This window comes from Tachysurus vachellii, chromosome 24, assembly GCF_030014155.1.
Source record: "Tachysurus vachellii isolate PV-2020 chromosome 24, HZAU_Pvac_v1, whole genome shotgun sequence".
In the NCBI taxonomy this organism is placed as follows: domain Eukaryota; kingdom Metazoa; phylum Chordata; class Actinopteri; order Siluriformes; family Bagridae; genus Tachysurus; species Tachysurus vachellii.
In genome coordinates this window covers 5451910-5464131 of record NC_083483.1, presented here as the reverse complement: position 1 = coordinate 5464131, position 12222 = coordinate 5451910, and the positions used below count along the sequence as shown (strand labels likewise).

The 12222-nt window shown below is 43.5% G+C and overlaps 1 protein-coding gene across 1 annotated transcript in view; it reads right to left on the bottom strand.

Annotated features, from left to right (window-relative positions):
• The window catches only part of appa (amyloid beta (A4) precursor protein a), a 34129-nt gene that overhangs the window by 9647 nt on the left and 12260 nt on the right, over positions 1-12222 (bottom strand). The window contains exons 2-10 of the mRNA XM_060860907.1: positions 10022-10189; positions 9125-9254; positions 8764-8876; positions 7026-7216; positions 6292-6560; positions 5683-5850; positions 2593-2726; positions 541-615; positions 145-303 (exon numbers count right to left, since the gene is read on the bottom strand). Of these exons, the coding sequence (XP_060716890.1) occupies positions 145-303; positions 541-615; positions 2593-2726; positions 5683-5850; positions 6292-6560; positions 7026-7216; positions 8764-8876; positions 9125-9254; positions 10022-10189 (1407 nt within the window). The remainder of the gene's footprint in view (positions 1-144; positions 304-540; positions 616-2592; positions 2727-5682; positions 5851-6291; positions 6561-7025; positions 7217-8763; positions 8877-9124; positions 9255-10021; positions 10190-12222) is intronic.

Genomic DNA, 12222 nt, shown 5'->3' with positions numbered 1-12222 from the left:
TTTGTGAATTATTTAGCTCACATTTGTTTAGTCCTTAGGCACACCACGGACCAAGGAGCACATGCAAAGTGTTGCCAAGGTGAAATGTGAGACATATTCAAACATGCTGTGTGTGTGTGTGTGTGTGTGTGTGTGTGTGTGTACCCGTGGCTCATCTGCCTGCAGGGCACTCAGAAAACTCTCGAGTGCAAGGCGTCGGCGGTCGTTGAGAAGAGCCTCCACACGAGCCATATGAGTTTCCACAAGCTGTTGCCTCTCACTGGCTGCCTCCTTCTCTAAAGCCTCCACCTTCTCCTGGAAGTGCTGCTTAGGAAGAAGTGAGAGGAGCAGGAAGCATACAGGAGCAGGACAAGGAGAGGAGAAGAGAAGAGAAAAGTGGGAGGAAAGAGAGGAAGAAAAAAAAAAAAGGATCTGATCCCAGTTGTAACCATACACCAGAGGAGGCAACCTTTCCTTTACACACACACACACAAAAGTCCTGGCTGCCTTTAGTGGAAAATTCCATCTGATAAAGCCTCAGACCAGATGGGTGGAACTCACCTGGATGACTGCCTTCTTGTCGGCACGTGGCAGACTCTTAGACTGACGCTCAGCCTCCTCCCACTCCCTCATCACCTACACGAAAAAAGTCAGTGTTAATGTCTGTATACGTTTTGCATTGTTTCCGCTACAGCGTATACAAACTGCTGTACGGAAAAGAGGACTTAAAGGGGCATGTGACACAGCACTTCTCCCGACTCCCCCACGTCTCTGCACACTCGTTCACCCCCCGAGTCACTACTCCACCCACAGACATTCTTTAGGATGTGTGAAGAACAAACACGTCCACACAGACGGGCCCTGGAGCGGTGAGGCGGCGTCACCGTGCCGTTCTACCCCATCTTATACATCAACATCAACAAGACTTCCTTAGTACGTACTAATAACATCATTTCTGATTGAGATGAAGGAGAACTCGATACCAAGGACCTGGACACCTTCAAGAGGTCAAGTCAGCCTTGTTATTTATCTGTATATTTTCTGTATTATTTAGTGTAGCACTTGGGGTTGTTCTGATGGCACAAAACCTTCTACACCCTGAATTTCCCTTTAATTTGTCACCTGTCTGTAGGGTGGAATATAAAGGCACTGAAATACCTACACAGTGCACTATAGGAAGAATAAAATTACATTCGAGTTAGACACAGAAAAAAATCTGTTTATCTAACATCACACTGACACGGTGCATATTTTGTTGGTTGTTTATTTAATACAAAAAAATATTTTGTATCAAAAGTAAGATCTCTTTTTAGTTATATTAGGAGTCTCAAAGCAGACATTAGGAAGCTAAATTTGACCTTGTGTGATCTTGGCCCTGTGTGGATTGATTCCATAATTCAGTTCATTTAAATGTTCTATAATTTCTCACTATATAAAATCCGACACTTCTTCAGGAACATGTTAAAGACAACCTCGGTTTAGACGCAAGGCTCAACATCCAAAAGCAAGCCTCCACTTTCCTATTATTTGAAAAACAATCCTGACCTCCCTGTCGGTGTGTGTGTCTGTGTGTGTGTGTCTGTCCGTGTGTCTGTCCGTGTGTGTGTCTGTCCGTGTGTGTGTCTGTCCGTGTGTGTCTGTCTGTGTGTGTGTGTGTGTGTGTCTGTGTCTGTCCGTGTGTGTTTGTCCGTGTGTGTGTGTGTGTCTGTCTGTGTGTGTGTGTGTGTGTGTGTCTGTCCGTGTGTGTGTCTGTCCGTGTGTGTGTGTGTCTGTCCGTGTGTGTGTTTGTGTGTGTGTGTCTGTCTGTGTGTGTGTGTGTGTGTGTGTCTGTCTGTGTGTGTGTGTCTGTCTGTCTGTGTGTGTGTGTCTGTCTGTCTGTGTGTGTGTGTGTGTCTGTCTGTGTGTGTGTCTGTCTGTCTGTGTGTGTGTCTGTCTGTGTGTGTGTCTGTCTGTCTGTGTGTGTGTGTCTGTGTGTCTGTGTGTGTGTGTGTGTCTGTGTGTGTCTGTGTGTGTCTGTGTGTGTGTCTGTGTGTCGGTCTGTGTGTCTGTCTGTGTGTCGGTCTGTGTGTGTGTCTGTGTGTCTCTGTGTGTGTGTGTGTGTGTGTCTGTGTGTGTGTGTCTGTGTGTGTGTGTCTGTGTGTGTGTGTCTGTGTCTTTCAGCCCACTTCTCCACCTCCATCTTCCTCTGTTTCATTCTCACTATCTTCACTTATCTCTCTCTCTCTCTCTCTCTCTCTCTCTCTCTCTCCATCTCTCTTCCTTTTTTGCCCTAAAGTATGAGTTTTTGCACACAGTTGATAAATAAGAGAATGGGAAAGAATTTATAGCATGTTTTCACATGTAAATACAAATTGCATATAAAGCCAGAAGAGAGATTTATATTTATTTCATACACACGCCAAGCTCGCTGACACACGTCTGGACTTACAAATCCATTCGCAATGCGTTAATCATAAATCTGGGATCTGGGCATCTTTGCTGCGGGCTAGCACTCGGTAATAAAGCTTCTTCTCAGCAGTAAACACTTTAGACCTGAACATATTAAATGATCTGGAATCAAATCAAATGGAATTGAAGTCAGGAGCATAAAGATCACTGTTGTCTTCTTCTCACCTGAGACATCCTCTCACGATGTTTGGCCTCTAGGCTCTCCTTGGCCTTCTGAAAGTGGGAGTGCTCGTTCTCGTCTGCTGGCGTCTCCAGGTAGCGATCTACTGCGTCTGGGGAGCTTGGAGAAGTGGTTGGCACTACAGATAGACAGAAAGAGGGAGAAGAAGAGGACCAAATTTAAAGAAATGAACAATAAGGTGATTAGCCAGCTAAGAATGCTTTAAGCAGAGAGCTTCAAGACATCACATGTCCAGCCGTAATCGTATTAGACATCGAAAGGGACGGGTTACAAAGAGGAAACAGGAACGTTAGTCTGAAAACAGCCCGAGTAATGATGAGAACTCCACTGATTTGAAAAGCGAAAAAGCAAATGCAAGAAGTCGCTGGCGCTCGACGGATCGGTGCAACGGTTTGCCGTTACGCTGAAATCCTGCATGTAGCCTGATGGTTCATTTAAATGTGTAATAACTTGTACACAGTACATGTTTATACTTTATTACATCTTATTATATGCTGAAAAATCCCAACCGAGACAAAGGATCAAGCGGTTCACTGTGAGCAGAAAGCAGTAACCTTTTACCCAACACGACAGGGACGTAAAACTTCAAATCAAACGGTAGCTCAATCATTTCACAGAAGCAATAAGCAAAGTGTTTACACTCAACTGGATGAGAAACTATATAGTTTCTCGCTTTAATTTATTCTGTCCTAAATATAGGATTGAGAAGCCAATCATGGATTTTTCAGCCTCACTTTTTTTTTTTTTTGAATAATCTCACTCTCCAAATGAGGATGACGTTCCCTTCTGAGCCTGGTTCCTCTCAGGGTTTCTTATATCATCTCAGGATGTTTTCCCTCATCACTGCTGCCTCAGTCATGCTCATTAGGGATAATTATAACTTGTCATTGTGTATAACTTGTCATATAACGGTGTCATTGTTCTATCGCTCTAAGCTGCTTTTAGACTGTGTCCATCAGTAAAAGCGATATACAAATAAAATCGAATGGAACACGTCGGAAAACGGACACGGCGTCCATGAGCACAAAAGCGAGCTGGATTACGGTTTCCGCAGGAACACACGTGACGTTCCATGTTTAAAAAGATCTACACTCACTGAGCACTTTCTTTAGGAACACCTGCACACCTAGACATTCAAAATGATCAAATCCGCCAATCGTGTTGCTGCACCGCGGTGAATAATATCATGCCGATACAACCAGCAGCTTTGGCTAATGATCAACCGTCATGGAACGGAATAAAAGTGCGATCTCAGTGATTTTGACTGTTGTATGGTTGATGGTGCTAGAAGGGCTGGTTTGAGTTTTTTCTCAGCTGATCTCCTGGCAGTTTTACACACAACACATACAAAACATCCAGCTGGCAGCATTTCTTCAGATGTCGATGAGCGAAGTCAAGGGGGAGAAAAAGCAAGACGGATTCGAGCTGACAGAAAGCTCTGCGCTCTGTACCACTGTGGTGCACAGAAAAGCACCTCAGACATGCTGTAACTTGAGGCAGATGAGCTACAGCAGCAGAAGACCATGTCGGGTTCTTCAGAAAGCTGATGCTGGAGTGAGCACAGATTCTTCCCAGTCACCGGATCTGAACACGTCTGGGATGTGGACGTAGCATAAAAGTGCACGTGAAAAATCTGCAGGAACTGAACGATTCGGTCAGAACAACACAGATCGGAGACTCAAAGTAATGTTTCTTATATTTTACTGAATCCATTCCAATGAAGAAGTGAGAGTTTTAAGGTGAAAAGCGGAGATCATCCCGATATTAGTGTAGTGTTCCTAATAAAGTGCTCAGTTCCACTTAAAGTGTACTACATATGTATGATAATACATAACCCACTAAGTACTTCTGTGCCATGCGCATGTATATATATATATATATATATATATATATATATATATATATATATATATATATATATATATATATATATATATATATATATATTTTTCACTGGATTTTCCATTACATTACTAAAAAACGATTGAGTTTATAACATTTCTCTCACGATGGGAGTGGCCTCCTCCAGAATGACTCCGCCCCCAACCGCAGGGACCAGAGCTCACCAACGAGGATAAATAAATAAATAAAGACATAAAAAGAAGTATGAGCCAAATTCTGGACTCTTGCAGGAGATTTTGGATCAGTGTGTTAGACGTGCTCTTCATCACCACCAACATAGTCGTCATCATCATCATAACAGCTAAGAAAAATATCTTCTGGAACAGCGGTGTTTATCCCTATAGTATGTCTCCGAACTACATATGTAGTTCCAGAGAGGTGTAAAATCGTATAAAATGTAAGATCATTAAGTCACAGCCATATTAGGAGTCTCGAAGCAGACAATGGTACCAAGATAACCAAGATATTATGAAATTAAATTTGTGAAAATTTGTACGTTCAGCTTGAGTGGCTAAAGGGTTGTTCTTTGTGTCTAAATAAACTCTATTAGGCATTACAAATGTTTTTAATCAGAAAAATCCTGAATCGTCGCTACAGCACTGATCCCAGTAGAAACATTAGACTAAACCCTATGGTGTAAAAGGAATAGTTAAAGGCTCACTTTTATTCTAAATAACAGCTTCTATGATTTTAAAGCTCAGATGGGTGATGAGTAACTGATCAAAAGCCAAACATGCAAATACACACACACACACACATACACACACACACACGAGAGCGCTTAAGCCCGTATTAGACAGAGAACGCGGCAAGCATCTTTGTCATCGATTACACAAGCTGTGAGAGAATGAGTGTGAAATATACCGTGATCGAAGAGCTAGTGTGTCATCTCAGATCCCTCGTGCACACGCCGTGGGACGCCGCTACTGCGCCAGTGTGAGAAAGCAAGAAGGACAAGGCGGGTGACATACGGTGCGTGGATGCCGACTCAGTGTGTGAGTGTGTGTGTGTGTGTGTAAGGAGCAATTCAATCTCCACACCAACAGCAAATATCATAAAGAAGACACACAGAGTCAGCAGAAGTAAGCGAGCAAGCAGCGTGAGGAAGATTAGAACGGCGGACAGTGCGGATACAGAGAGAGTTTGTGTGTCCGTACACACTCGTGACTTACACACACCACCGCAGACAGACAGGCAGTATTCCTCCGACACAAAGTTATTGCGGTTTCCTCCGCAGCCCCCATAGATGAAGGGAGCACATCGACCTTCTTCCTTCACAAAATACCAGCGGGGCAACATGGCCCTGCACGGCCCAGTCTCTGCGTTCGCCCAACACACTTCTGAGAGAGCACACACACACACACACACACACACACACAACCAGTGACTATCAAAGGATTTATCACCTTCGTTAAATTCTCATCTGTTTCCATAAATATATGTAGATGTGTTCACAACACACAGACTCACAGACACACACAGACTCACAGACACACACAGACTCACAGACACACACAGACTCACAGACACACACAGACTCACACAGACACACACAGACACACACAGACACACACAGACACACACAGACACACACACACTCACACACACACTCACACACACACTCACACACACACTCACACACACACTCACACACTCACACACTCACAGACAGACACACTCACAGACAGACACACTCACAGACAGACACACTCACAGACAGACACACTCACAGACAGACACACTCACAGACAGACACACTCACAGACACAGACACTTTTTACCTCGGACAACTTCTTCCACTGATTCAGTTGTGGTGGTTGTAGTGGTAGTCATGGCGACGCTAGTCGTCTGCTCGTTGTTGTTGCTGCTTTGGTCGATTATCTCATCATCTTCATCCTCCTCCTCTTCCTCGTCTTCTTCCATCTCCACTTCTCCGTCGCCGTCCTGGTCATTATCTATAGCCTCCTCTTCATCTTCAATGAACTCATCATCCTCTGCCACTGCAGGCTCCGCCCCTGCCTGCTCAGCTGGCTCCGCCTCCCGAGTCATGCTACAGGTATCAAACAAACAGTAAATACACACGTGTTCGTTTAATATGATACCGCAGAGATGACAAAGTGTCTCAGTGCCAACGCTGGGTTGCAGAAATATATGAAATAAACGGATCAGCGGTCCTACGTGAGTAAATCTGATGATGTGATTTATATTTGTAACGGATGCGTGAACACGGATATCCAAAATGTCACAGAAGTAAGAGGTTTGTGTGTCGATGGGTGTTTAATCACTGTGGAAGCAAAAGGGCTATTGACAAAACTCCATACAATCAGAATGTCTCAGAAAGGACAAGAAATAATGAACTGGTCTACTGAAGGAACATTTTGCCTGTCCATACTGAGAAATCCTTTTTAAAACTTTATTGAGCTGCAATAACACTCTGTGTGTGTGCGTTTGTGTGTGTGTGTGTGTGTGTGTGTGTGTGTGTGTGTGTGTGGGTGGCTTGAGCATTTGGCAGCACCTGTTATCAGAATAGTCCGTCTCAGCTCCTCCCCACCAGACGTCTGAATCGTCCTCCTCTGCTTCTGCGTCATCCTTCTCCCGCTCCGTCTCCACCGGGCAGCACACAAACTCCACGCCGCGGAAACGGTCGATGGCACACGGTAACAGCATCCCGTAATCGTGGAGGTTCATGCTGTGATCGCCGCAAGACTGGAGAGAGGATGAAAAATGACGGAGAATATCGGATGTGACGGATTCAATACAGTTTAATTCGCTTAGAGACAATTGGAATTGGTTGGAACGCTCACTAAGGGCTGTGACAGCAATAAGCTTGGATTTTCTCCACCCAGGTTATGAGAATGATAGCTGATTATCTGTGGCACTGATCTAATAAGTGTAATTGGCTGATATTCTTTATTTGAGTTGCTCGATAACGTTATTCACTGGAAATCCGTTTAGAACAAGAGACACGTGTCAGCGAGCTCTAATCTGTGTCAGTGCTGATATAGCAAACGAGAAGCTGAATTTTTGTCTGTTGACAGATTAATAAGTGAGGCAGCGAAACCCCACACACATTTAGGTATCGTGATGGTCGTCCCTCTGGTCTGGAGCGAATTCGGCCATATTGTGCTGTGTGTTGGTGGGACAGGGTCAGCAAAGATGAATGAATGAAAGAAAATCGAACTGAAATACGGATTCTCTTTAGCATGCGTCAGACTATGACACTGATGACTGAGATCACGCTGAGTAACAAACACTTTTATTCTCATGTATTAGAATTAGCATTCAGAGACAGACCAACTGTTTTAACACTGTGTTTGTTACACAATATGATGTCTGCAGGGATTCTGCCAAGGCAAGATATAAAAAGCACAAACACACACACAAACACACACACACACCTCTTGCAGCATCCTCTTTATGCACACACACATCTATTACTCCTCTTTATACACCACCCCCACCTCTTCCTCCTCTTTACACACACAAACACACCACAACCACCCCCACCCCCACACACACACCTCTTCCTCCTCTTTACACACACAAACACAAACACACCCCCACCCACAAACACACACCTCTGCCTCCTCTTTACACACACAAACACCACAACCACCCCCACCCCCACCCACAAACACACACCTCTTCCTCCTCTTTACACACACACCACAACCACCCCCATCCCCACCCACAAACACACACCTCTTCCTCCTCTTTACACACACACACACACACACACACACACCACAACCACCCCTATCCCCACCCCCAAACACACACCTCTTCCTCCTCTTTACACAAACACACACACACTGGATAAATATATTTCTGGCTTCTAAAAGTGTCAAAAAATGTTATATACAGTAAAACCCAAATTTGGCCCAAACCCAACTTTTTACCATCTTTGACTGTTTTCAAGCCACAACCCTCTAACTTTATCCAGGCATAAGATGCACTGGGCAACTGGGTGTGTTTCCTGCCTGGGAGTCAAACCCAGGCTTTGGCACGGAGAGCGCAGGGTCTTTTATTGCCAAGTGATTTAAAAAAAAAAGTCTGATTTCTTTTTAAAATGTAGTTGTTACACAGAACACTGCTCCGCTACAGTATTAGCAACTTACCTTGTTTTTATTTCTATTAGTTTTCTTTTATAAAATGCTGCCTTTTAAACTAGACGACTTCCAGACCTTCTGTACACATGAGGTGCTAAGCTCAGTGTGTGGGTTGTACTGGATCCTGTCTGTCTGTCTGCTCACCTCTTTGGCCACCGTGTGCCAGTGCAGGTGACTCTCGCACATGTCCATCCGCTCCTGGTGCAGGAACTTGCACTTATCAGGAACCAACAAAGCGTCGCTCACAAATTCACCCACTGCACATGGAAACACAAAGAGGTACAATAAACTCAAACATGGGCGCAGGCGATAAATAAGCAGACGTTCACCATCTGTTGACGGCGTGCCGGTGGACGTCTCTCCCGGACACAAGACTTTTGATTTAACGGCAGTGCAACAGCTTGCATTTTGATACCAAACGTACTCGTAATAAAAATAATTACAGAATCAGACGAACAAAACTATTTAAATGTGTATAAATATATTAAATAATAATGACACACACCGAGGCAGCGGTAAGGCACCACGACGTGCACATGACTGCGGCACTGCTTCCGACCCTTCTTGCACCAGTTCTGGATGCTGACAGGCTGATTGGCTTCCACCACGTTTGTGATCTGCAGATCTGGGTACACCTGAGGGAGCAAAATAAAGCGTTGCACACATTCTGCAGAGCATTTCACAGAGTAAACCTCCGGTATTACGACACTAATTCAAATGCTCTACTCTGTCTAACGTGTTCGATAACGTCGGCCTTTACATAACATCCTACTCGTTTATACCGCAGGCTCTGAATATTTAGTTTCCTTTAATCCAACATTTCTGACTCATCTGGTATTTACCAAGGTGTCACCCAGTACTGAACCGTATCCACACCCATCTTTATATCCTTTTCTTTCCTTAGGCTTTTGCGTCTCCACCCATTTCCACAATGTTGTATAACGATTTTAACTATGAATGTTGTCTCAATGCAGCTTTACAGGAATATAAAAATAAAATATATAGACTAAATATATATCCCTAATGAGAAAACCAACGGAGAAGAACCCTTAGATGTCTGTGGACATGGGACACAAGGTCATTTCTACAGCTTTGAAGTCAAGTGGACGAGTCCCTTTATACAATCCTTTATCTAGGGTTTATTTCTCTGTCAAATATCGATTCAATTCAATTAAAACAGAAAAAGTATTGAAACAGAAAAAATAAAAATATACAAAAATAATAACTAAATACATGCCTTTAAAGTTTAAAATGAATTTAAAATACTATAATATATATATATAGTGATAGATATATATACATATATATCTAACATCTATCACTATTGAGCAAGCCGAAGGCGACGGTGGCAAGGAAAAACTCCCTGAGAGGATAATGTGTGTCTGTATGCTTTGTCTCGTACCTCTTGGCAGTACTGAAGGATGCCCTCTTTGGTGTTGACGCAGCTCTTGGTGCCTGAAGGATCCGGCTCCCACTTGCCACTCTGGATGTTCATGTGCATGTTGAGCTTCTCACAAAACATGGCTACTTGTGGCTCGGCCAGTAAGCCCGGTCCTTCTTCTGATGGCACCTGAAAACATTTATTTATTTTTAAACATTAGAACATTCAGACTTGCATTTAGAAAGCAGCTGTTGATTTTGGAAAAAGGTTTGCGCTTTTATTTGTGCAGTTACAGTATGTTGCTATGGACTACTGGACATATGGACTATTCCATATACAGTCTGTTGCCGTTACATTTCCACACAAATGATTCACGGGTGAGTGGAAAGGAAATTTGAAGGAGTGTCCTGCGTTACTCAGAGCAAGGCCGTCTAGCTGATAATCCGAATTGCGTAACGGTCGGTGAGGAAAACTGGGACGCGCCGGATGATCATGTTTACTCACGCTCACTGCACTCTACCCACCCAGCTTATCAACACAATCACGCACAGTGACAGAATGTTCCCCTTTCCTTCCTTAATCATCTGGAAGGAATGAACACGACACACTCAGAACATAAGACGGTCCTCGTTTGTGTTCGCTGACCCAGATCTACAATACAGTACATTGGGTTTTGTTTGCAGGAGTCATGAAATGTATAAACCTCTGGCAACAAACACAGCTCTGTAAATACAGGGCTGAAATGTCCTCTCTTTGGAGGTTGTTTCCACCTGAGATAAACGTTTATGTTCTGATTCTGTGCAATTCCACGTGCCGATTAAACGGAGCACAGGTATGAAAAGCGAGCCACAATATTCATAATTCACGATATCCACTCGACACAAATGGAGGATGGTGCTCGAGTACTCTGAAGAGCTGATCCAAAGAACCTACATACAACAAGAAGCTACATACAACTACAACCAATGACTCTGCTTTTAATCTAGGCTTGTGCATGTGTACTTAAAAGGTGGGGTCTCCGTTGTTTAAGAAATGCTTCAGAAAACTGAGTCGGGACGACAAACTAAACAAAAACAAAACGAACATGTAGCCAATGAGCAGAAAGGGGCGGGGCTTGTCAATATGGGCGGAGAGAGTGTTCAGTGTGCATGTGTGACATTAGCAGAAAGTGGTTTTAACATTGACATGGAGGATAAAAACAAAGAAAGAAAGTGAAGAAAGGCTTACGATAAGGCAAGAAGTAGGACGTGTTAATATAGGATCAGCTTTCCAGCGCTGGAGAGAACTGAAGGAGCAGGAAGTTGGTCACATATTCACAGATTGGAGTTTCCCGAGTCAATAACTCCTGAGCTAAACGCTGTTACTACACAAATAACACCTCTTTTCTATCGTAGTAATGTAGAGACGCAGCTACAACCGTGTTTTGTGTAGTAACAGCGTTTAGCTCAGGAGTTATTGACTCGGGAAACTCCAATCTGTGAATATGTGACCAACTTTACTTAAGACGCCGAGACGCTTTTTTCCTTCTCGATAGGTGAGTAACGTTGGTTTTGTTTTGTTACACAGAACTAATATATGCCTTTGTCCTTTACATGATTATGCTTGTGTGTCATTTTTGCTTGTTTGTTTATCTGCAATCGTATTGTTCTTCCCTTCAGCTATGATAAAGACACATTTCTTTCCATTAGTTGCCTGGGTTACGTATGTATGTGTGGGCGGAGCTATCAATACAGGGGTGGGACCCATTTGGGTTAGGGGCGTGTTTGTTTTGGTGATTTCAAATGTCAACATTGGCTTTCAAAAATCAGAGACCCTGCCTTTAATGCCCAGTCTGAGGCTATTTAGACCTTGAAATTAGGTGTTGGAGTCCACATAAAGCTGGCGAGAAAAAAAAAAACAGACACATCTAGCAGTATTTTTGAAGCATTTTACTGTAGTGAGCAATTCAGAGGCGTTTGCTGGGATTAAATTCAGCGATACACATAATGTTCACAAGACACAGGAGAAATACATTTCCAATATCGGCTCTGCACCAGCTTTCCGCTCTTCATGCTTGGTTGATCGGGGATTTCACTCTGCCTTTTCTGCTGTATTTTTTAATGTTAAAGAGTATTACATAAGCATGTTCAAACCCACCGTTTCCACAACACACACACTTCTCTAGGAAAAGGCATTTTCCTTGTGGATTTGTTTAATTCTGGTAATGTATGTAAACAAAGAGC